Source organism: Tauraco erythrolophus, chromosome 2, assembly GCF_009769465.1.
Source record: "Tauraco erythrolophus isolate bTauEry1 chromosome 2, bTauEry1.pri, whole genome shotgun sequence".
Lineage (NCBI taxonomy): Eukaryota > Metazoa > Chordata > Aves > Musophagiformes > Musophagidae > Tauraco > Tauraco erythrolophus.
Window position 1 is genome coordinate 85,086,548 of NC_141466.1, and position 22,625 is coordinate 85,109,172.

The 22,625-nt window shown below is 45.3% G+C and overlaps 1 protein-coding gene across 2 annotated transcripts in view; it reads left to right on the top strand.

The window, feature by feature from the left end:
- Positions 1–11,402: 11,402 nt before the first annotated feature.
- PGBD5 (piggyBac transposable element derived 5) overlaps positions 11,403–22,625 on the top strand; it is a 68,641-nt gene continuing 57,418 nt past the window's right edge. Inside the window, exons 1-2 of one of the 2 annotated variants that reach the window (XM_086627307.1) lie at positions 11,655–11,921; positions 12,024–12,108. In XM_086627307.1, the coding sequence (XP_086483433.1) occupies positions 11,655–11,921; positions 12,024–12,108 (352 nt within the window). Of the gene's footprint in view, positions 12,109–22,625 lie in introns of both variants that reach the window. The other variant, XM_086627300.1, reaches the window with a different exon arrangement.

A 22,625-nucleotide genomic window follows, 5' to 3' on the forward strand; every position in this document is an offset into this window, starting at 1 on the left:
ATCTGCGGGAAGGGTAAGCTATTACACAGTACAGCTTGTGAAGGAAGGCTGTGTCTGCAGAGCAGCATGATTTATGATTTCCCCTCTTTAATGGGTAAGGAATCGTAGTCAGATGAGAATGTTCCCTCTGTAATTGTAGCAATCCACTAATAAGGATGACCAGGGTGAAAATCAAGACACACAACCTTTTTTTAAGAGTAATGACTCTTAAAAATAAACAAAAAAACCCACACAATTTTTTTATGTCAGTTAAGTCAGTTAAACGTAATGTACCGATTCCTCCCTCATTGCTCCCCAAATAGATATCAGGCAGTGATATTAATTTGTAATTTCTTTGTTATATTTTGAACATGGAGGGGAAGAGAATATGGAAAAAAACAGTGAGCCACTTTGGGAAAAGACTCCTATATCAAAAATTCAACCAGGGAAACCTTACAAGGAAGATGAAGTCCGTGAGCCTATGCTCAGTTAAATCAGTGACAAAAACTCCTCCTGGTCCTGATGAAATCGGTGGGCCAAAGGAGATCAGGGAGACCAATTCAGGGCTGTGTGTAAGGGAAATGCAGGGAACCAGCGTGTCCTTAGCCTACAGTCTGCAAAGGAGGCTCTCATCTGTAATGGCACACCTCCCAGAGGAATAAGCAATGGTTGTATGCAGTGGGGAAGATGAATAAAGATGCAGATGTTGTTTAAATCAGAAGAGTAATGCCATATTTTGTATGTTGTGTAATCTCCTCCAGGGACTAATCTTACACATAAAGAGCTTTGAAAAAGCAGGTGAGCCAAGTGAGGAAAAGTAAGTGGGCACTGCAAGTGAACAAACAAGTGGTTTGATAGCATGCAGCTAACATATTTTGCATAATATCTATTTTAAGCTTCAATAATTAAACTGGTATTCAAAAATGTTTCCTTTCTTTCTCCTTCTTTTTTACTAGACTTTCTGTGTTACACAGCAACTTTGAAGGACTAAGAGTTATGTATCTGAAAAATATCAATGTCACTCCAGAATTTAGAGAAGACCCAGTGCCTTTATCCACTGTGGTTTCTTATTTACTTCATGAAATCAAGCAGACTAAGACATAAGACATGAAGCACTGTCAGATTTACAGTGGTAGCTGAATTTCCATGAACATTCCGCTGCTTCCAGCATACATAGCATTGCCAAAAACCCAATCTCAGCAAAGCAGTGCTCATCTAGCAGGATTTTTTTTTAAAAAAAGAACATGAAAAGAGATGTGTTTTCTTTGTCTCTTTTTTGAGAAAGCAGATGCCAGAGAAGGCTGATACCTTGATGTCAGAGAAGGTGTCTATTCAAATCCAGGCCAATGTGCCAGTGCCTGATCTTTGTATAGTTCCACTAGCTGGTCGATGCTCTGATTGAAACACAGTGGTGATACTCCAGATAAACTACAACTCAAGTGTCTGACCAGTGACAGAATGATTACAAAGACTGAAGTGATCCCTACAAGCAGTCTCTGATGATTTAAGAAGAATCCCCAAGCAAAGCCACTAGGAGATGTTCCAAGGTCTGAGGACCAGACTGCTCAGCCATGAAGTCTCAATAAGCAGCAAGTAGCTCCATACCATGGGACAACGCGCTGCAATAAACTAAGGTATAACAAGAAACTGTGTCTTTATAACTCCTATGTTGGATTTAATCTGTAGGCTGGTACTGTCAGGAAGAAGACAATGCAATAACTGGGGTGTTGCCAGCAGCTCTCCGTGATGGCGATTCATCCAGTGATCCACCCTGTAGCAATGATACAGCATACGTGGAAGCGCAATGTTCTGCCTTGTGAGTTAGCTGCAGCTGATCAGAGGCATTGCTTTAATGCCTCTCAGACCACATCATCTCATCTCCCTGCAAAAAATGGATCGGAGTAGGATTCCATCACATGAGAATGTTTTCACATGTTTTCTTAAGACAGTGGGAACAGGCTTTTTAAAGAAAATTTCTATTTTCTCTTGAAATGTAATCAACCCAACACACAACAAGGTCGCCAAACTGCGAAAAAGCAAGGGAGTTTGTTAGGGCATGTCCATCTGAATGAACTAACAGGCATTAACCAAATTATCTAAGCTACACAAAAGAAAAAAATAAAATGGAGAACATAAATCTGACATAAAAGTGGATTTGTATTATTTTTTCATTTTTGTAAAATTATTTTCAGCATCACATAGAGGGAACTTCTAAAAATGAATTTCAGTTAATAGTTTTCTCCATCTCGCAGTACCAGGAAGTCTGATTTTTATCTTGACTATCCTCTTTGGAAACGTTCCTCTTTTGAATCCTGACTGCATATTTGGAGAAAAACTGGAATGCAAATAAACCATTTCTGACAGAGGATCACAACCTTTTTTTTCCGAACATCTTTTAAATATCCCATTTCTAACAACACTACAAGCTATTTAGAGGCTACAGCTTCTGGAATTAGTAGCTTCCAGTATTCCATCTCAGAACAGAAATTCAGAGTGTGCTGAGCCAGCAGTTGCTGATGTGCCCTGAAAGGACTGTTTGATGAGCCAGATCCTGAAAGCTGGGAAGTGTTTATATGTTTCATTCACTGCTGTAGATGTTCAATTATCCTCAAAAACAAAGCCTACTTATTTTGTGATGGTTGAACTTCCAGCCTTTGTTTGGAAATAGAGATTATTTCCTACGGGGTAACAGATGTCAAACACAAGGTATTTTTGAGATTAACAATGATTTTTGTTAATGAAAACGGTCTCTTTCGCTTTCTTCTCTGTCCCCTCGCACATTTTCAGTCTTGCTCCCTTTTATGATTAGATTTTGACTTCTGAAAGACTTCTTCTGCAGGAGCTAATTGGAATCTGGTCTCTCTCACGGCTATATTAACAGGGTGGGTAAACTATCCAAATTTAATGGTGACTAACAGCCATATGCCATAATCTATGATTAACATCATTCCAGTTTTGTGGGAAGACGTGATTCCATTTCAGATCCTTAAGCAATTCAAATTACCCTGTACAGAAGATATTCTTCCTTTTCACCCTCTTCCCCCCCCGCTTCCCCCCTAGAGAGAAGTTGAATCTCCTAAAAAATGCAATCAAGGGGGCTGCTTTTGACCAAAATAGAAATGAATCTCTGTTATCTGATGAAACGCAACAGTGTCAGTCTAAACCTACATTGCTAACCTCTACTGCTTTGCAAGGACTACCCGTTTCAATAGGATTACAATTGTCTGGCAAGTTAGTAGCACAAAAAAAAAAAAAAAGAAAGAGGGAATCTCTTACGTGAAGGTTTAGTGTTGGTTGTTGAGGGATTGGAGCCTATTTAGAGAACACAAATCAATGCAACTTGGCAACTGTCAGATGGGATACTGTATTTCCTTGTGGCTTCAAAGGGCGTTTTAGAAAAAGATGTTAAAAACCAGAATGCATTTCAGCATAGAAAAGGAACATGGTGGTAGATGGCAAGGATAAACAACTTGAGGGACTGGTTTTGGGCATTGCAGCTCTTCTACCCACTTATGGGCTATGTTTTCTATCTATCTCCAAGAAGAGGTATTCATAACATGAGAGTATTTTTGGGAGTGCTTTTCAATAGCATCTTATACTCATTTTATGATATTATTATTCTAAATTATAATGGTTTATTAAAAACATTGATAGGGTAGTTGTTAACTAATATTCAATTATCAAATATTTATTATCAATGATTAATGTTTATAATGTTTAATGATATTAACACTTTACTTCTGTGTTGGAAAGCAAATTCTTCAGCTGAAGAACCCTCCAGTTTGAGCTGCAATGGGAAGAATAGATGCTGATGTAGCCTGCAGAGCAAATAGACAGAACATGGCTGTACCCATTCACTCAGCCAGGTAGGCATGCAGGCACCTGACTTGGCAGCTGAAGCATCCTTCTAGGAAGGTCTCAAGAAGATGAACTTGGAAATCTGCAGATCAGTCGTGGCAAAGCAAGGACAGCCATGGCAAAGCAAATACTATGCAAGACAGCAAATGAAAAGTCAAACTGGATGGGATCCTGTTTTCTAGTCACCTCCTTCATGTGTGGCCACAGTATGGCTTTCTCTAAAAAAGCTTTAATGCTTTTACTGAGCTAATGAACAGATAGGATAAGACCTGAAATTATCGTTTACAGCAAACAGGGTTGTAGATGGCAGAAATGCAGTATGTTTTAATGTGTGATTTGCATAGTGAGGAGTGCACATGTTATCACGGACCTGACCGTCAGTTGCAGGTCCTGAGGAGCAAAGTTTCTGTCACTGGCTATGGGTGTCATGCCCTGCAAACTTAATGATCCTGTAGTGTATTTTAATAGAATTAATCAGCTAAACAAAGAGCCTCCAGATGCTACCCCACTCCCAGTCCCAGGGACTTCCTAGGTTCCAGTCCCATGTTAATCAAAAGTTGAACATGACTTAACACTGTAGGGGACACAGGCTGTTGTAGAGCAATGGCTTAATGACTCCAGCCTTTAACAGCGCTCCCATGAGGCTTTGCCTTACTGGATCAGTCTTACTGTGAAGTGTGTGCATGGGGTCAGCCCTTCAAAAAGTGCATTTCAAAACTGCATGGTTTTCAATGGAAAAATAAGTGTAGCATTAGAGCACTCTGATTTTTAAGAAACAGCACAGTTCTGTGCTTCTGGCCTACTGGATATAGCTCCTGCGACATGAACACACCAGAGAGCAAGACAGGGCTTTTGCAGACCGTTGCAGCAGACTCTATGAACCTGTCATAAATTATTGATGAAACAGCTAATCTTCCATGCATGCATGAGCAACACACCTTATCTTTCCCCTTGGAGCTTAGGTGAGAGTTGGTCATAATACATCTTTTGCTAAAAATGTACTGCGCATGCACAGAATGTGGTTTTCAAAGGCTCTTAAGCCAAACAAATCAAAAACGTTCATCACTGAAACACTCACATTTCTCTGCTAGATTTTAAATCTCGGCCCACACCTGTTTCAGTGTTAGAAGTGTCAAAAATCATGTCTCCCTTTTATATTACGATAAAAATATATTTCTTCCCTTTCTCTCACTTGAAAAGAGCAACTTGCTTTTTGCCTTGAGCTTTGAGTTAACATCATATTTGGGCAATGTAAAATATCAATCCAAGAAATAGAGGGTTCAAACATCACTAAGAAATTGAAAACCAGAAAGCAAAAGGGAAATATCTAGACAAGCGCCATTCTTGTCGTCAGCATCCCATATGCTGTAAACACCTGATGAGTTTAAAAAAAACAAACCACCTATTGTCAATGTTACTTCCAACAGGAGAATTGTAGGAAGGAGGAGAAAGAGCTCCACAACTCTCTGTGTGGAGTAAGTATATTACACAGGGCTGTGCAGTGTCAAATCAAGCCCTGCAGACCTTCTTTACCCTGTGCCATGCAGCCAGGCATGTAACAGAAGCCTTTACTGCAGAGAGTGGAAAAAGATGTAACATGGCTGGTTGTGGTTGTATAGATTTCTTCCCTGTGAAGTAGGGACATCACATGGTGATGTGCTGAGAAACAGTCTGATCCGCAGTCTCTCCCAGGGACGGGCAGCTCCTCCCTGCCTCTTCTGAGGGGCTTGGCAGGAAAAGTTTTATTGCTGTTTTCAGTCTTGATGAAGCCTTTTTCTCAAGTTTTCCCATTCATCTGAGGCAACGCAATAATGGAAGAGAGAACTGAAGCCTATTGACCTCACACTGGATGAACAAATCAACTGTGAATCTACAGACTCCTTTTAGCAGGGCATTGAGATGGAAGACAGTTTGAAATTCAGATTTTGGGCTGCACTTGCAGAACAGGGGATTAGAAAAGAATAATTTTGTAATCTGATTAAGTATTATTCCATCTTGATGCATTCGTGTTGTGAAAGGACCAGGCACGCACCAGGTCTTAGGTCTACAAACTCTGTGAAATCAATAGGAAGTGAGGAAGCTTAGGTAGGAGGCAGAAATGTCAATATTCTGTTGGATCTGGGCCAACATTTGACAGTGTAAAGTACTGTGCAAAGGTGGCACAAGACCCTTCCTCAAAGAGCTTAATGTCTAAATATTAAGAGTAAGTTACTGAGAAGCGAGAAATTCAAGACTTCTCACAACAGGCACAAGGTCTCACTTTTCTTATGCTATGAAGTTTTGAAACCCATCACATTGCATGTTGGTTTAACAGACCTCCTAAAACTAGCCCATGATCCTGTTCTTGTAGCATGCGTGTCTTCAGTGAGAGATTACCACCTCCTGAAACGTAAGGGAGAACAGTACAAGAAAATCCTGATTCATTTCTAGCTGTCTTTAAGCACTGTAAAGGGAAGTGGTTAGAGGAGGAGAATTAGAAACCTATGATGTGCCATCTTTCAGTGGTCCAGTTTCTCAGCAAGAGCACTTTGGACAGTCCACAGTTGATTTATGGGAGCTACAGAACCACCAGAGCAGGCAAATGCGAAGCTGAAGTGGTTTTCCTCAGCAACCTAACTGAGAAACAAAGTAAGAGCCCAGTCCCACTCGCAGTAGAGACCACAGTGATCAAGGTAATGGGATTATGGTACCTTTGGCTTCAGCAGAAGCAGGACAAGGTCTGAAACTGTGCAAAGTGGGTACAAAGGACCATCTGACCACTAGTGCTGACACTGCTCAGTAAGCTCTGCTATGCATGATGTGATTCAACACACGTCTTCCTCAAAATATTTTATCACTTGATTGAAAGATAATTTGAGGAATCGGCCACTGACAGTTGGGGCTGCAAGGGAAGTGTTAAAGATTTCTGTGACCTCTTGCACAGGATGAGAAGCTCAGGCCTATCATAGTCTTAACCTTGAAGGTTGGCAGGGTCAGAAGGAGTGTGCAGAAGGCCCCATTGCTATTGCAATAAAAATAGAAAACTTCAAGGAAAAAAAACCCAAACATTTTCTCCGTAGGCAAATAAAAGTGGATCCACAGGTTGCCATGGATACAAAAGTCTGTTTACTCTAGTAGTGTTTCGAGCAGCTAAACACAAGTAAAAGTGATTAAGGAAAAAACACAGCTATGTATATAATGTTCCATTAGATTTATGTAGTTAGTTCTTTCAACTGCAAACCACCACTGGTGACCTTTTTCTTGACTGTTCATAAAAACCCAGTGGGTTGATGAGACCATTTTTAGAACCACCTGTCCTATCTCTGCCTCACCAAAATCATTTGGGATCAAATGCCTACTAGCATGTCAGACATGGCAATTTTCACAATCCAGCACCCTCATTTCAAGTTGTGGTAATCCAACTAGCAATTTGTACGGCTGGTCTGAAAGGAACACATGCACAGCTATGTCTTAGACCATACGGCAAGCCAAAACCCTAGGCACACAGCGCTGTGTGGGAGCCTCAGAAAAGTGGTCTTATCCTCCCATGCATGCATGAGAGACCATAGCAGTCTCTCTGCTTGTGGGACAGGCAGAGAGCTACTTGTCTTTTTACAGACTAGGCTGAAAGAGGGGACAGTTCCACCAGCAAGAGGCTGACAAGCGTGCATGGCAGGAGACTCCATATTTAAAACATCATATTGGATTGGTAAGTGTCTCTTTCTGTCGACGTTGTAGTGGCGTGTTGGGTTTATGTGATAGGGTTTTGGTAGCAGAGGAGAGGCTGCAGAGATAGCCCCTGTAAGTAGCTGCAAAGAGCTTCTCCAACTCCCAAACTCTTCAGGCCCTGTAAGTAGCTGCAAAAAGCTTCCTCAGCTCCAAACTGGTCAGACCAGCCTCTGGCCAGGTTGGACGCCCCATCCCCTCAGGCCTGGGCTGAGTCAACCAGCGCCTCTGCGAATGCCCTATTTAAGACGGGGACAAAGGAGCCCGAACCAGGGCCAGAACTACACTGAAGAGAGTGGGGAGGCAGGAGGCTGGCCCCTTGACCTCCCAGGTGAGTGGCTGCCCATGCTGGGCCACCGTCACTTGACTGGAGGTGGCCGCAGTGGTGTGACTTAGAGAGCTCCGAAGTGCCCCACTCCTGGGGCGCCCGCTGGGCAGAGTTCATCCTGCCGGGACTGCTGGGGCTCGTCGGGCTGGTCAGGCCCGCACAGCTGCACCGGAGAGAGGACTGAGACCTGAGAGAAACAGCTATGCAGACACCAGGTCAGTGAAGATGGAGCAGGAGAAGGTGTGCCGGAGCAGAGGTTCCTCTGCAGCCCATAGTGAGACAGCAGGCTGCCCACTGCAGTCCGTGAGAGAAACGGTGGAGCAAAGATCCACCCACAGCCTGTGGAGAACCCCACACTGGAGCAGAGATGCCTGTGCCTGAAGGAGGTTGTAGAGAATGGTCTCCGTTTGCTGCTGGAGACTGGTGACGAAGCAGAGATGCATCTAAAGTCTGTGGAAAATCCCACTCCAGAGCGGGTGGCAGCCCCCTAAGAAGCTGTGACTCTGTGGGGAAGAAGCCCATGCCGGAGGAATCTGATGGGTAAGGACTGCATCCTGTGGGAAGAACTCACATTGGAGAAGTCTGTGGACTGTCCCATGAGGAGGGGATCCATTGGAGCAGGGGAAAAGGGTGTAAGGACTCCTCCTCCTTCAAGAAAGGAGTGGCAGAAACAACGTGTGACGAACTGACCTGCAACCGCCCATTCCCCTGTCCCCCTGCACCGCTGGGGGAAGAGGTAGAGTCAGGAAGAAGGGAGGGGTGGGGGGAAAATGTTTTTAAGATTTGACTTTGTTTCTTGTTATTTTCTCAAGTAACTGTTAATGAATTAAATTGATTTGTCCCCAAGCTGAGCCTCTTCTGCCCGGGACCATGGTTAGTGGGTGATCCCTCCCTGTTCTTGTCTTGACCCTCAGGCCTTTTGTTACATTTTTCTCCTCTCCACCTCACACAGAAACAGAATTGAGAAAGCAATCTAGTGGTAGCTTAGCGGCCAGCTGGGCTAAACCACAACAAGTGGTCTTCTCCCTGAGCTCATGTCCAGCATTCCCTTCAAAAAAAGGAAAGCTGAAGTTCTGACATCTGGCATGCCATTAGGTAGGAGGTCCTGGCTGTGTGCCTCAGTCAGCTGCAGTAGGAGCCAGCTTTTGGAATGAAGTATGGAAGAGTTGAGAGAAATTGTCTTTGCTGCAACCAGCAGCTAGAGAAGTCTGGGTAAGGTTCTTCAGTCTCCAGGCTGTTTCCATTTATATTTTTACTGGGAGCCCACTCTGATAAACCTTCTTTTTCTGTCCTGGTCTTCAGAACAGGCCTTCCCACTGTTGTCTTTCACTGAAAAATAGCAAGTTTAAAGACATTTCAATGTCCATGGACACTTTCATAGAACTTGGATGGTAAGGTGAATTCTACATGATCTGGATCGAGAGATCCATCCATCCACAAATCAAAAGTTTATTTCAATGGCTCTAGTACAAAGAACCTGTCAACATTTTTAAAGTATTTTTTTCAGTCTTAAAAACCATTGTGTGAGAAGGTTGACTCAAGGCACCACTATTTTTTGTTACATGGGGACTGCATATAACACAGACAACATTTTTGAAGAGTAATCTGTGGTTTTCTACATGCCAACCCAGCAAACTGGATTCATGAGGTTCAAGCTGGTCACTCATCATTCAAGTTGGTCGCTCATCATTACCAGCAGGAAAAATTCTGCAAGTCCAGTTATGCCTTTTCATCAGGATATTCCAAAGACACAGAGTGGCATGGTTATGATTAAAAGGATAGTTTCGCCTACAGAGCTATGATTTCTGGTAAGCAGGGAGATGAAACGAACCCAGTGTGATGCCCAAGTTACAGGCTAAGTTGGCAGAGCTTGCAGTAAAAAAAAAATAAATAAAAAAATCCATTTGTATATAAACTTAGTAATTTTTTAATATAATCAATAAGACACTTATGAGATTTTTCAAAGCAGAAATATGGCTTAAATCTCACCCGTTAAATTACACTAGGCTTTTCTATTTGCTTAAGGACGCACACGAGATGGATTCTTTTCTCTGGATTTGGCTGTATGCACCGCATAGAACTTTAAAGTTTTAATGAAGTCATTGCAATTTAAAAATATCTGAATAGAACATAAGATTGGTCTTTTAAATATCTACACAGTCCAGCTTTTATCATATTCCAGGTTGTGCTAGAGTCCTTGAGAATCATCAGAAGGACATTGATCTTTGTTTTTTAAAGACAGAAGCATTCAATATTATAAAATTTGTAAAATCTGTAGCACTAGCAGGTCTTCAGATCAACCTATGCTGAAAGTTTGCATCAAAAAAAGCAAATAATATGCCCCCCCTCCCCCCAGTTGCACACAATCAATCCACAGAGTCCGATTACTGTTTATTTTGAAAGCACTGCTGTGAAAGGGTATGCTCGATAGCTGCTATCGCTGTCAGGGAGAAGGGAGGCAGGGACTGTCTTCTTAATGAGTATTTGTACAGTAACCAGCACAGTGGGATGCCAATAGTAATAATAACAAACCTTGATCAGAGATTTCAAACATTCCTGTAACATCAGACAGATTGTTCTGACTGTTGCACAACCAGGGGCTTCAGCTGCTGGATGAAATCCTTAGATTACTCCTGGGATACTTCTGAATCATGGTTAACCAACCTCGGGGGTTGGTTGGCAGGGGCATCTTCACTTCCCTTGTCATTCTTGTGCCACCATATTGCTTTCAGATAGGTGGTAATTTTGGAACAATGGCTGCTTCACACCGTACTTGCCTGAGAAATCAAACCACACACCACAGGCGCTCAGCCCCACAACCTGCAGTGCGCTCAGTGCTCGATCCAGCAATGGGCAGGAGCATGAGCGTCACCCCAGGCCCATGGAGAGCCTCCCTGGAGCCCGAGCCGGGAGGCAGGTCCAGCAGCTGGCGAGCACCTGTCCGGCGGGCCCAGTGCTCCAGCACCTGCCTGGATTTGCTTCGAGGGCTGCACTAGCACTGGAGCTCTGTGCCCTGTTTTGGGGCAGCGACATCAGCGCCCGTCTGCCCTGCCCAGGGCAGCCCCGGCCCTTCTTCCCACGTTCTCCCGCCTGCCGCGAAGCCACGACGAGTTGATGTGTCCCGCGGGAGCACTTCACCTCCCTCCCCGCACGCTGGGCGCTACTGACGGGCCTGCAGGCAGCGAGGGCAGCGCTCCTGCCTCTGTCCTTCCCGGCTCCAGCACCGCGAGCAGGCGGACAGCTCCGGCCGGGGCCGGGGCCGGGGCCGGGGCCGGGGCCGGGGCCGGGGCCGGGGCCGGGGCCGGGGCCGGGGCCGGGGCCGGGGCCGGGGCCGGGGCCGGGGCCGGGGCCGGGCGCAGGGACCCCCCTTCCGGCGGCTGCACGCAGCGGCGGTCCCGCCGCAGCCGGTGCTGTGGTTTTAAATGGGCGGAGCGGTGGCGGGCGGCAGGGCGGGCGATGGGCGGCCCGGGCTGGCCCGCGGCGCCCATATAACCCCACCTCCCGGGCGAGGGCTGCCGCGGTAATTGGCTGGATGTGGTACTTGGAGATGTTGAGCTGGCTCCTTCCCCCCATGTCCCTGCACACACACAGGGGCGGGTGGTGCGGGCGGGAGCGGGAGGCAGGGCTCAGCCCCGGCAGCGGCGGTGGCGGGGCTTCCCCCGCTCCCTGCCTGCCCGCCACCGTGCCCGAGCCGCTTCTGCTGCTGGGCTGCTGCCTGCGGCCGCAGGAGCCGGCCGAGCCGGGCCGAGGGGAGCGCGGGCGGCTGCTGGCGGCGGCCGAGATGATGGCGGAGGGCGGCGGCGGGCCGGCACGGCGGAAGGCGCTGTCGCTGCTGGAGGCGGCCCGCTCCCGCTACGAGAGCCTGCAGATCTCCGACGACGTCTTCGGGGAGTCGGGCCAGGACAGCAGCGGGAACCCTTTCTACAGCACCTCGGCTGACTCCCGCTCTGCCGCCTCTTCCCAGGACGAGGAGGACGACGAGGAGGACGAGGGGCGCCCGGAGGGGCCGGGCCCGCGGGGCAGGGCGGCCCGGCGCCGCGCCCCCAGGGCGGCGGCCACCCCGGCGGAGCGGCGGCGGCAGCGGCAGGTCGGTGGCGGCGGCGGCGGCGGCAGCATCAGCAGCGCAGTCCCGGGCGGCCCTGGCCCTATGGAGGAGGAGGAGGAGGAGGAAGCAGAGAAGGGGGGCTGGACCCGGTCGCTGCGAGACGTCCCACCCCCTCACTTCAAGGATAGCAGCGGTACGGTGCGGGGCGAGCTGCGGGGGCAGCAGGCGGTGGGGCTGGGTGGCTCCGGGCGACCCTTGGGAGCGCGGGTGCCCGCGGGGAGCGCCCGGGGCGCGGCGCCGAGGCCTGGGTCGCGGCGCAGCCGTGCCTGACGGTGCCTGGAAGGGAAGCCCCCGAGAGCCCGGCTGTCGGCCTGGGCTGGTGCCTGGCCCCTGGCCTCGAGGGCGGCGGCAGGTGCCTCCTGCCCGGTGCCCTCCCGGGAGCGGCTCCGCTGTCGGGCCGGTGGTGCGGTCAGAGCCCGGGCGAGGGCAGGCCGCGTGTGCTTAGTCACAGGCGTCCTCTCCCCGGCGCTGTAGCGGTGCCCCGAGCGCCAGCAGCTCCGAGGATCCCCGCGGGAAGCGGGCAGGCTTCCTCCGGGGCAGGGTGTGCTGCACAGGCCCGGTGTTCGGCCGTGCTCTTGTGTGGCCACCCGCTCCTCGTCCCTGCTTGCAGGTGGGGGAAGCTGGATCTGCAGGTGACCTGCGGTGCAGAAGGGCTCTGGAAATGGGATGGGGATTCCCTCTGGCTGCAAGACTTTCTGGGCAGCCGTCCCTGATCTTAACCCTTCTTGCATGGCTTTTGGCCAGAGTGAATACCAACAGAGCGGTGAGCTGACATGACACGACATACAGCAGCAATGCCCAGCATCGAGATCTCCATGGGCTGGCTTGTGTAGCAAGTTGCACCACTGGTTTTCTGACGAAGCTGTTATAACATATCTGTCCGCAGGCCTCAACAACCAAGTTGACTGTGTAGCAGCAAGGCTTTGCTAAAAAAGATTAATGGTTATGAAGAACTGAGATGTGAAAAAAAACAAACCCATATTTGCACCTCTGAACAGGACGTGATGATTGCTGTCATCCTCAACTGAGCTCATGGCTTGCTTGTCTGTCTTAAGGCTATTTGTCTTTACGGTTTTGTTTTCTTTTTGTGTGTAGTATTTAATTCATTTTGCTTCGAAAAGGTAAATACAAAAGAGTGCTGCTAGACTTGGTGTAGTGTGCAGTGGGACAGGTAGAAACCTATTTGAGGAAGGAGCTTGGGGTGGGGGAGTAAGGTGGAGCTGGCACTGGAGCCAGAGAAAGTTCTGTCATGCTTCTGGCAAATGTGCAAATAGAGGTTGCATCTACCTCTAGAAACAGCTAGACACTGTAAAATATTTAAACATCAAGCTGATATGCCTCTTTAAAGAACTCTGCAAGTTTTATTGATGTTTGTTATTCCTAAGCATATCTAAGACCAAGTTTAGGACTATAGGCTTCATGGTGTAATGCTATTTCAGCATCTATTATCACTTAATTTCTCTGCCTTTGCTGGCTTATTCCTTCATGTCATTACTTTATAGTAATATCCATTTTAACACAGACAGAACTGGAATTAATGTTTTAATGCTCATTTGGAAAAGAATTAAGTTGATGATCCATTGACTCAGGAATTCATATTTCCTTTGAAATAAACGAGTCTGATCTGTGGTTGTCAGAATAGATGCAGATGGCTCTTGAGGAAGGTTTACGAGTATTGCTGTGAATATTTCCTCCTAGCGATAGATGGGGAAGAGGTTGCTGCTGTCCTTTCATTCTGTTGATCATGATGATGATGCTGCATGCTGTTCATAACATGGTGATTTGTTTTGGCTGGAGTTCAGTTAGTGTTGTGCTTTGATATGCGTGAAACATGTATCCTCTGTCATACGGGTTTTTTGACTACTCAAATTCCAAGCCTTGTATATCACTAAGCTTCTGTAATTCTAGCTTGTATATCAACTGGTTTTAGGCCATGCATATATCATAATTGAAGTTGCACTAAGCATGCTTGTACTGACACCATTGTCACTTCATTGGACACTGTTCTGACCCAGGAATTTGGGTCATACTCACCATAACTCGGTGAGGAAGAGGTCTCCACTGAGGTGAAGCCAGCTGTCACTTGCAGTGGCAGCACATCTTTCAGTCACTCATGGAGTACAAGCAAGAAATATGGGGTCAGACACAGAGCACTAGCAAAACCATATTCTCAGTTCAGATGTGTTGGATGTGAGAATCCTTTCTTTCTAGGCACTGAGCTTTAAAAGGAAGAGGCTTTCATGAGACAGAGATAAAACTTGTCTTAGAGTAGCACCAAAACTTACAGGTGTGGCCTTTTGGTCAAAATCTCAAGAGAAGAATCCTAGCGGCAGTACCTGACATCATCTGATGCCAGAAGACAAATGTCCTTGTAGACTGAAGTCTCAAGAGACTTCAGCTACGTCAATGCTGGAAATAAATAAATCCTTGAATCACACTAGGATCAAACTTAATGTCAAGCTGTTTGGTTTGGGAGACTGCATCTTCATTAAAGGGAAAGTGCAGAGGAGAAAATGGTTTAAGTTAATGAGAACAAGTTAAAGCTCCCAAGACAAAAAAATGAAGAGCCGCTTAAAAAACTCTTGTGGTCTTTTAACTAGAAGTAGAAAATACTATTGCTTCCTTTTTTCCCTTTTTTTTTATTGAGTAAAATACTTAATACTGCTTTTCTCCTCCATCCTCAATATTCAACTGATGTCTTAAAAAAGTATTGTATCCATCCTTAGAATTAGTCCTGAGCACAGACAGCCTGAGTCTCCATCTCGAGAATATGCTAGAGGCCCAGACGTGCTGGGGGCTGCTGGCAGTGTTAGATGGTTCAGTGTGGCCTCAATCTGCAGTCCGTTACTGCGTGCGTTCATGATGAGGCCTGCCTTGCCCGTGTGGCAGGTTCTGACAAACCGGGAAAGATCTGGATTGACTTCTGTGTCAGAGAAGTGACTGGATGGCATTGCTGAGCAACACTGTGCTACTAGTGTCCCTTACACTTTTCTTCTGCCCCTTTTTCAGGGATCTCCAGTTACTGTTGTTTCTGTTCCATTTAATAAAAATAGTGGGTGCCTAGACTCCCTTGAGGGGTCAAAAACTACACCCCATGAATAGCTTTAGCTGACTTCCTTTGTGAAAATCCAAAATAGCTGTTAACTTTAACACAAGGGTTAGAACAGATGGCTTGCTGGCACTTCATGTTATTTCCAGTTAAGCTACTCTGTGAAATCATTCTCTTTAGTTGCTGAGAAAAATCCCAACCATATTGTGATGTCCTGATTTTTAAACTGATAACTAGTGGCACTGAGTTGTAGTTCTGATTAAAATAGGTTGAGGAAACGGGAGCTCAGGTGCTTGTCGCAATATCAAAGCAGTAACATGAGTTCTGAGGTACTGGGATATGAGCAGTGGATAGGAGGTCTGGGAAGCAGTTGCTGAAATGCCTTCCCTTTACAAAGAGTACCTGGCCACAGCAGGTCCGTGGGTTGGTCAACAATGTATTTAGGATGATGACATCCATGATCAAATGTTGGATCCAGGCATGTTTTGGGATCTCTCTTTTCATTCTCTGCAAGCCTTGCTATGAAGGGGAAGCAGAATTGATTTGTTGGTAAGTGAACCTACAAATAGATAGGCTTGTAGGAAAGGAGGTCTGACCTCTGCCCAAACAGCACTTCAGTTCTGGAAGGAGTGATAGCTGGAGTTCCTCTGGCTTCCTTTACTCTGAGGGCAGGACAGAGATAGGTGTGGAAGTGCAGAAAGAGTAAGTGAACAAATTCCTGCTAGGACAGGGAGAGCATAATTGCAATGGAGAGAGTGAGCAAGCAACTATTATTACTTTAGCGACAAGCTAGTAAGTGCCAGTGACTCGATGCAAACTCTTCATTTCTGGTTGCTCCTGCCTCAGACTTAATTGGTGTGCTCTTCCTTACTTCAACTGCAGTGGCTCTGCGTGGTGTTTTCCCTTGTTATCTCACTAATCTGGCCAGGAAATGTTCTGTAACACATAGAGGCACTATTGGTTCTGGTCTGTCTTCCTGGAGAGTCTTAGAAGGTGCAAATATCCTGGTATGGCTGCAGCTTGATGTTCCTGAATTGGGGTAGTTGGCATTCTCTTCTTAGGGTCCAGTGCTTCCTGTATCCACATAGTTCAGTGACCAGAAAATTGGACCTCAGTTGTAAGAGCACTTCTTACTGTTTTAGGGTGGCAGCTATAGCAGAGAAATCTGAGCAAAAGCTAATACTAAAGTCCTTAAAGTTATAGCCGATCGGCGCTACTGTTTTCTTTGTTTTCTTTGCCCTCTAAACTCTATTCTTAAGCCAAGATCTGCGGACGAAAGGTTAAGAACGTTCGTTGCTGAAAGAGCATAGCAGCTGCTCTTCAAGTTGCATTCACAGAGTGTAACTAGTTTTTTATGGATTTCCAGAGTATTTCTCTGAAACACTAAATGTGCCAGAAGTTACCATCTTTGAAGAACACGCTCCAGTAGAACAGCATGCTCTCAGGGAGAAGTTGCATAACCATGTCTAACAATCAGGCTCTCCTTGTCACTTTGAAGAGGTTTAAATGAGTATTTAAAGTAGGTTTTTGATTCGGTTTGTTTTTAAATGAGAATGTCCTTTGGCAGAAAGATCAGGTTATGGGAAACAGTAATTTGTTCCATCATGGCTGCCACATGAGAGATGATCCTCTGCGCAAGAGAGGGTATGTTGTCTGAAAGATGAGGTGAGCCTGCATGTTCCAGCTAAAGTCAAGGAAGCAAGGCACAGCTTTAAATTCCAGGTTGTGACCACCCTCACAGTAAAAAAGGGTTTTCTTATATTTAATCACAAGTGTCTGTTTGCATGTGAGCTGGTAAGATTTCAGTCTTGATTGTTTTTTTTTTTCAGTAGTGTTATTTTATGAGTGTTAGATAAGGAAAATGAACTTAGTTCCTTCAAGTTAGTCTCCAGTGAATCATAGGATACAATAAGTAAGTTGTTCATTTGACCTGTGTTCTAAATAGTTTTAGCAGAGCTAAGCAATTCAGTTAAGTTAAATAATCAGAGAGCAAAGTGATGTAGGGAAGGGGAGAAAGGCTTTTGGCGGTTATTTGAATGGCTATAATTGTAAGTGGGCAGAGATGTGGAAAGCCTTTTCAAGATGTAGGGCCAGATCCAATATGCATATTCCTCCCAAGAGTGTGAAAAGGAAGATGGGAAGGCATCATTCCAGCAGCAGGGAGCCTGGAGGAAGAGCTCTTGGTTGGGCTATGCCATGAGAGGGCCATATACATACCACCATCTCACAGTGGTGGTCATCTTTGTTCGAGTCCTGAATTGAGTCTGAAGGCTGTAGTCGTACTAGATTGAGGCCAACACTTCAAGATTTCAGAGGTGGAAGAAAGCTGTGAAAGCTACTTCATTGTTTATGGTAGATTCTGCTTCAGAAATATTGGGACCAAATTCTCTGACTATAAGTGGATCAAGTGCTGCTGATGTGACTTGTTCTTGCTGACTTATGTCATCAGAGAAATTAGCTGCTTTTGACTTGCTTAACCATGGAAAATACTGGTAAAAATTGCCTATCTATATAATCTGTTCTTCCATTCTAAGTAGAAATTACTTATAGCTTCCTAGAAATGTTATGATGCTGTCATTATGATAAGTGCATCACAAAGATGTACACTAATACCTTTCAGTTTCTTTATAGGATGACTTAAAGGTTTGAATTTTTGCTAAATCAGTGAATTATGCAAAGGCTTAGAATCTCATACGTCTTATGAAATCTAAATGTGCTTTTCACGTGGTTTTACTGGATTTAGAGCACATTTTCCTCCTTCCGTCATCACTGAAGTGATGCAGGTGCATGACATGACAGCCTTATTGATTCTAAAATTTAGTGCAACTTAGCTATCTTGTGTTCCCTTCTTTCTTTTGCCCATATCTCTGCTGTTGAACAAATGTTTGGGGACTAACCCATTGTTCATAAATTTCACAGGAAAAAACTGTTCTTCTCCGCTTTTATACGGAGAACCAGTTTTGGTCAGTACTTGAGACATTAAAGTCAGTTCAAAGATCAAGGTCTTCTCCATAGACACTCTAGCCTTTTACAGAGAAAAAGCATATTTACTCCTAGATCTGTCACTGCATCAAATGAGTCTTTTCCCCTTGCAGCTATTGATGGGGTCACTTAAAAGAAGTAGATTAGTTCCTACAGCTACTCATGTCCTTTTGTCAACATCTCAGAAACAGTACAGCAAACAATTTTCTTGTCTACATACCTCCAAGTCAACCTGGAGAAGAAATTAGCTTTTCTGCAGAGTCTAATGAGGATGCTAATAGTGGAGGTGACTTGCTAATTCTCTGTAGACTGCTAGGTCACAGGAAGTTGTCCTGGATGCCACAGACTTAAAAGAAGCTGGAAATTTCTCTTAGGTGTGCTTGTTCATGTAGAGGTTTTGTTTCCCTCCCATGCCCAAGCTTTCAAAATTTGGAGCAGATAGATTTAGCAGTTTGGAAATACAAGGTGCTTCCCAAAGGGAGGGTAATCATGGGTACAACTACGTATCTTGTCTAGAAGTCAGTGGAGTATTAGTCCTAAAACACCTCATCCTTTTGAATACTGCCAAGAATTGGGCATGTTGTTAGAAAACAGAACAGATGGATTGCAAAGGATTGTATGGCTAAGACAAATGCATGAGAATATTAGCATTTGACATCTCACTTCCTTGTGGCAAGGCATCCTTTCTAGGAGCTTATCCAAGCTCCCACTTCATATTCCTTAAAGAACAGGATGTTAATCAGTTGCTGGCTCTATCTGAAAGTGAACGGACACATAACTGAGTGAGTCTTTTAAAAACGAAGCCAGAGCTCCTTGATTGAGAGACTGCAGAGAAATAGGCCTGGAAAGCTCCTTAGCTTATTGTGGCTCTGTATAAATTACTCCTGGATTATCTCCTGATTTTCTGTGAAGACAACTGGTATTAATGGTGCGTGATAGAAAACATGCTTTTGATTCTGCTTTCTTGAACAGCGTGAGGGATTCATACTGTCTGCGTTGGCCAATTATATTTGCCATTAGGAAGGACAAAGAACAAAACCAGGCAACTTCTATTCAGCAAGCAATACAAACCTGTAGCTGTGCAGTTGAAAACTGGGAAAACTGAAGTGTTGTCGATGAGGCACACTGTAAGGATGCAAAAATCGTGCCAGAGAGGAATACGCAGGAGACATGGAAGTAAAGAATATCGTGTATGTCTGTATGGATGGGGGGAATTAGCTATGCGTTGGACAGGAAGATTACTGAACTGAAATAAAACATACAGTGAGCCCATTGGTGAGCACAAATGGAAATGTTATTTCTAGTGGAAAAAAAAAAAGCAGAAAAAAGACTTAAAGCAGCTGCTGTTATAACTGTGATTCATTTCTGATTACATATGGCAGAGAGGTGGGTGTGCATGAAAGATTAAATTGGAGCAAAAAATGAGAATATCTTTCTTTTTTTAAGTTACTTATGAAATTCACTGTTGTGGAAAGTCTGACTATCCAGTGCATATAGTCACCTCTGCTTTTTTTGAAAGGTAGATGCTGGCTAACTTCCTGGTGGGTAGCACTTGTAGGTGTGCAGTCTGGGGTCAGCGTGTGGCTGCTCCCATTGATGTCATGGTGCTGTCTGCTGCTGGATGCATCCTGCTGTTACAGGGCTTGAGCAACAGTAATCTTGTCAGTTCATGCCCTGAAAAACTACTTTGAAGGGGTTGTATGTATTGAAACTCATGTGTGTATATATGTACCTATGCATATGCCTTATGGCATTTGAGATGGGGATCTAGGATTACTTGTTCTGCTCCTGCTTGTGCAGGTAAGAAAGTTCAACTGGGCTGCAAGGCGAGAGGTGGCCAGCCTTCCCCAGACAGCAGGATGGTGGTTTATGAACCTTCATTTGCTGCAGTGTCCTGGCAAAAATGATCTGCCTTTGATTTGGGACAAGAAATTCTTGATGATCTTGAAAAATGTAAGATGCTGGATATGTTGCATTATGTTTATAAATACATAGGTGAATCTAAATTCTTATTTAGTCTTTCAAAGAGCTTCTAGTTTGCTGGATTGTATTCCTGAATGGGATCACTAAATGAGAAGACCTTAGACTGAAGACTTTCCTCCATTTCTTGGGCTTCCTAGTTATTCCTTACATATAAACTTGTCCTATTGTGTAGTAAAATAGGATGTCTGAAGGTTTGTACTTGTGAGATCTGCACTAATTCTCCCTTGTCATTGTCTTTGAGATTAAAAGAAATTAAGCACTAGACTTGGAGTGGCTTTGAGCAATCTGCAGCTGTTTTCGTGGTGCTAACATTGCTGCAAATAATCTGAGCCCTTTCTTTTAAGGGTAAGGAAAGGAGGCAGCTTTAAGCATATCACGAATCTCCCCCATTGGGAAAAGAGTGATGAGTTCTGGAGTAAACGACATCATGCTCTTTCCACTCGATGGGGTTGTACTTGATGAATAAGGAATGACCCTCTCAAAAAAGGCCTTTCTTCATCTGTTTCTGTACTGCTGGGTGATGGCTCACACTTAAACTGCTATCAGGGATGGTCTAAAACAGTTTATGAAACCTCTACATCAGCCCTCTGTCATTGTGCCCCATGGGGCTGAGGACTCCCTGTGGGCTGGGTGTTACGGAGGCTCCCATGAGAGTCTATCGGAGCCCAGCTTGGCAGCCAGTGTCTGTCCTTACCACCCCAGCCAGGACAATTGCAGCCAAGAGCACTGAGGCAGCCTCTGGCACCTCCCTGGGGACAGGCTGAGGCTGGGTTGGGAGGTGGTCCTGGCTGGGCTGGGCCCATGGCTGGCAGGGCAGAGCTGCGGTGAGCCTGGGGTGAGCTGGCAGCTCCGGTGGCTGGTGTGGGGCCCTGGGCCAGGGCGGCCGGGCAGGGACGGGCGGGCATGGTGGTGTTCTGGGGCACTGGCAGCACCTCCTTGAAACAGAACTCTTTGGCCAAAGCCACGACTTCTGTAATGTCTTTACCACAAAAAGGTGTTGAGAAGGAATTTGGCAGTGCTCATTTGGACTGCTCTTCCAGCCCACTTCCCAGTCACTCTGGGCACTCCCTACCCTGTCTCTGCAGCTCTGGTTGTTGGTGGCCAGCCCTCATCTCAGCCATGGAGAGCTTGGCTGCTGTGACAGAGTGGCTGGGAGATAGCTCTGTCTTCTCGTTACCTTTCTATTTCGTAGGTTCCCTGCAAGTTCCTTTTGGTTCAAATTACCTTTGGTGTGTTTTTCTCATATATGAACCAAAGTGCCAGCTTGTGGTGGTTTTGGTGCCTGGAGCAGCTGTGCATAGTTAGGAGATGTCTTGAGCCTTGTGGAGACCTGCTGAGGTCACTGCTTTCCCTGTCAGACTCATCTCTGTTTTCTGTACTGAATCGGAAGCAAATTCTTGAGGCAGGAATGGTCTCTGCAATACTAACTCTGACTTTCACATTGTGCTTGGCATTACACTATATCTATTGCAACAGACCTTGCAGGGATTAAAATATATAGAGAGGAGAAGCAGACAGATGCAGAAACATCTGACTGAATAAATACCCTATAGTCTCTGTCAGGTATTCTCATAAAAACATCATTACTAGAAATGTCTGTTCCTGTCTTCATTTGAATTCAATAAGGTCTGACCCAGTATCTTCAAAAATGTGTTGCGTAAAGATCTGCAGAAGCTTAAATGCTGTGATGGAAAATTATTTCTTTATTTAATGAGAATTTGAAACCGCCTTCCTGAATGGAGATGGACTTACTGAATTGTTTATCAACCTTTTAGATAACATGAAGTTGGGAGTGCCTTCATGTGCACTGGAGGACAGGCTGAGAATTTGCAAGGTTCTTGACAGCCTGAAATAGCCCAGGGAGGGAAAAAGGGTATCGTGCAAGAGAGAAATGCTTGGTGTGAAGGCAGCAGTGACTAACAGCAGAAGTGGAAAATGGAAGGGAAGAGGAAGAACTGTTTAGGTGGAAAAGGAACTGGAGGTTGAAGCTGAACACCAGACAAATGTGAGTCAGTGTCATGTTGTTGTGAAAAGGCAAACATCCTCCCCAGATATTTAAACCGAGTGTACAAGACTTGCAATGAGATTGGCTTGCCATTTAGGAGAGATCCTCTGGGTTACCAACCCAGGTGAGAAGCAAATAGTCAAATGTGAAGAGAAAAGACTGAGCAGCAGAAATCTACTAACTGGACCACCTTTCAGTATTCTGTTTTTAAGCTAAGTGGCCATACAGATAAGTAAAGGCTATTATAGGAAAGGGAATTACCTACCTTATCTGCTCTGAAAACTGAATATAAGGAATAACAGGTATAAATTGAATCGATGGATCATTAAATCAGACATGATACAAACTCTCCAATTGACAGTGCAGTGCTACAGAAGACATGAGGTGTTTCACTGGAAAACACAAGAACAAGCGATGCTAACCTGTTGTAATAGACTGACACCCAGTATGTGTGCTGAATGGGGGTAGAGGCCTGGAATACAGGACTTCCTGAGGTCCCTTCCAGCATGCTTCTCCTCTGTTTTAGATTGGTTAAGATAAATGCAAACACTAGGGAATCTGCTTGGTGGCAAGTTGTATGCTGGAGTGCTATGCAAAAGACTTGCTAATGCATCTCCAGCATCAGCTTTGG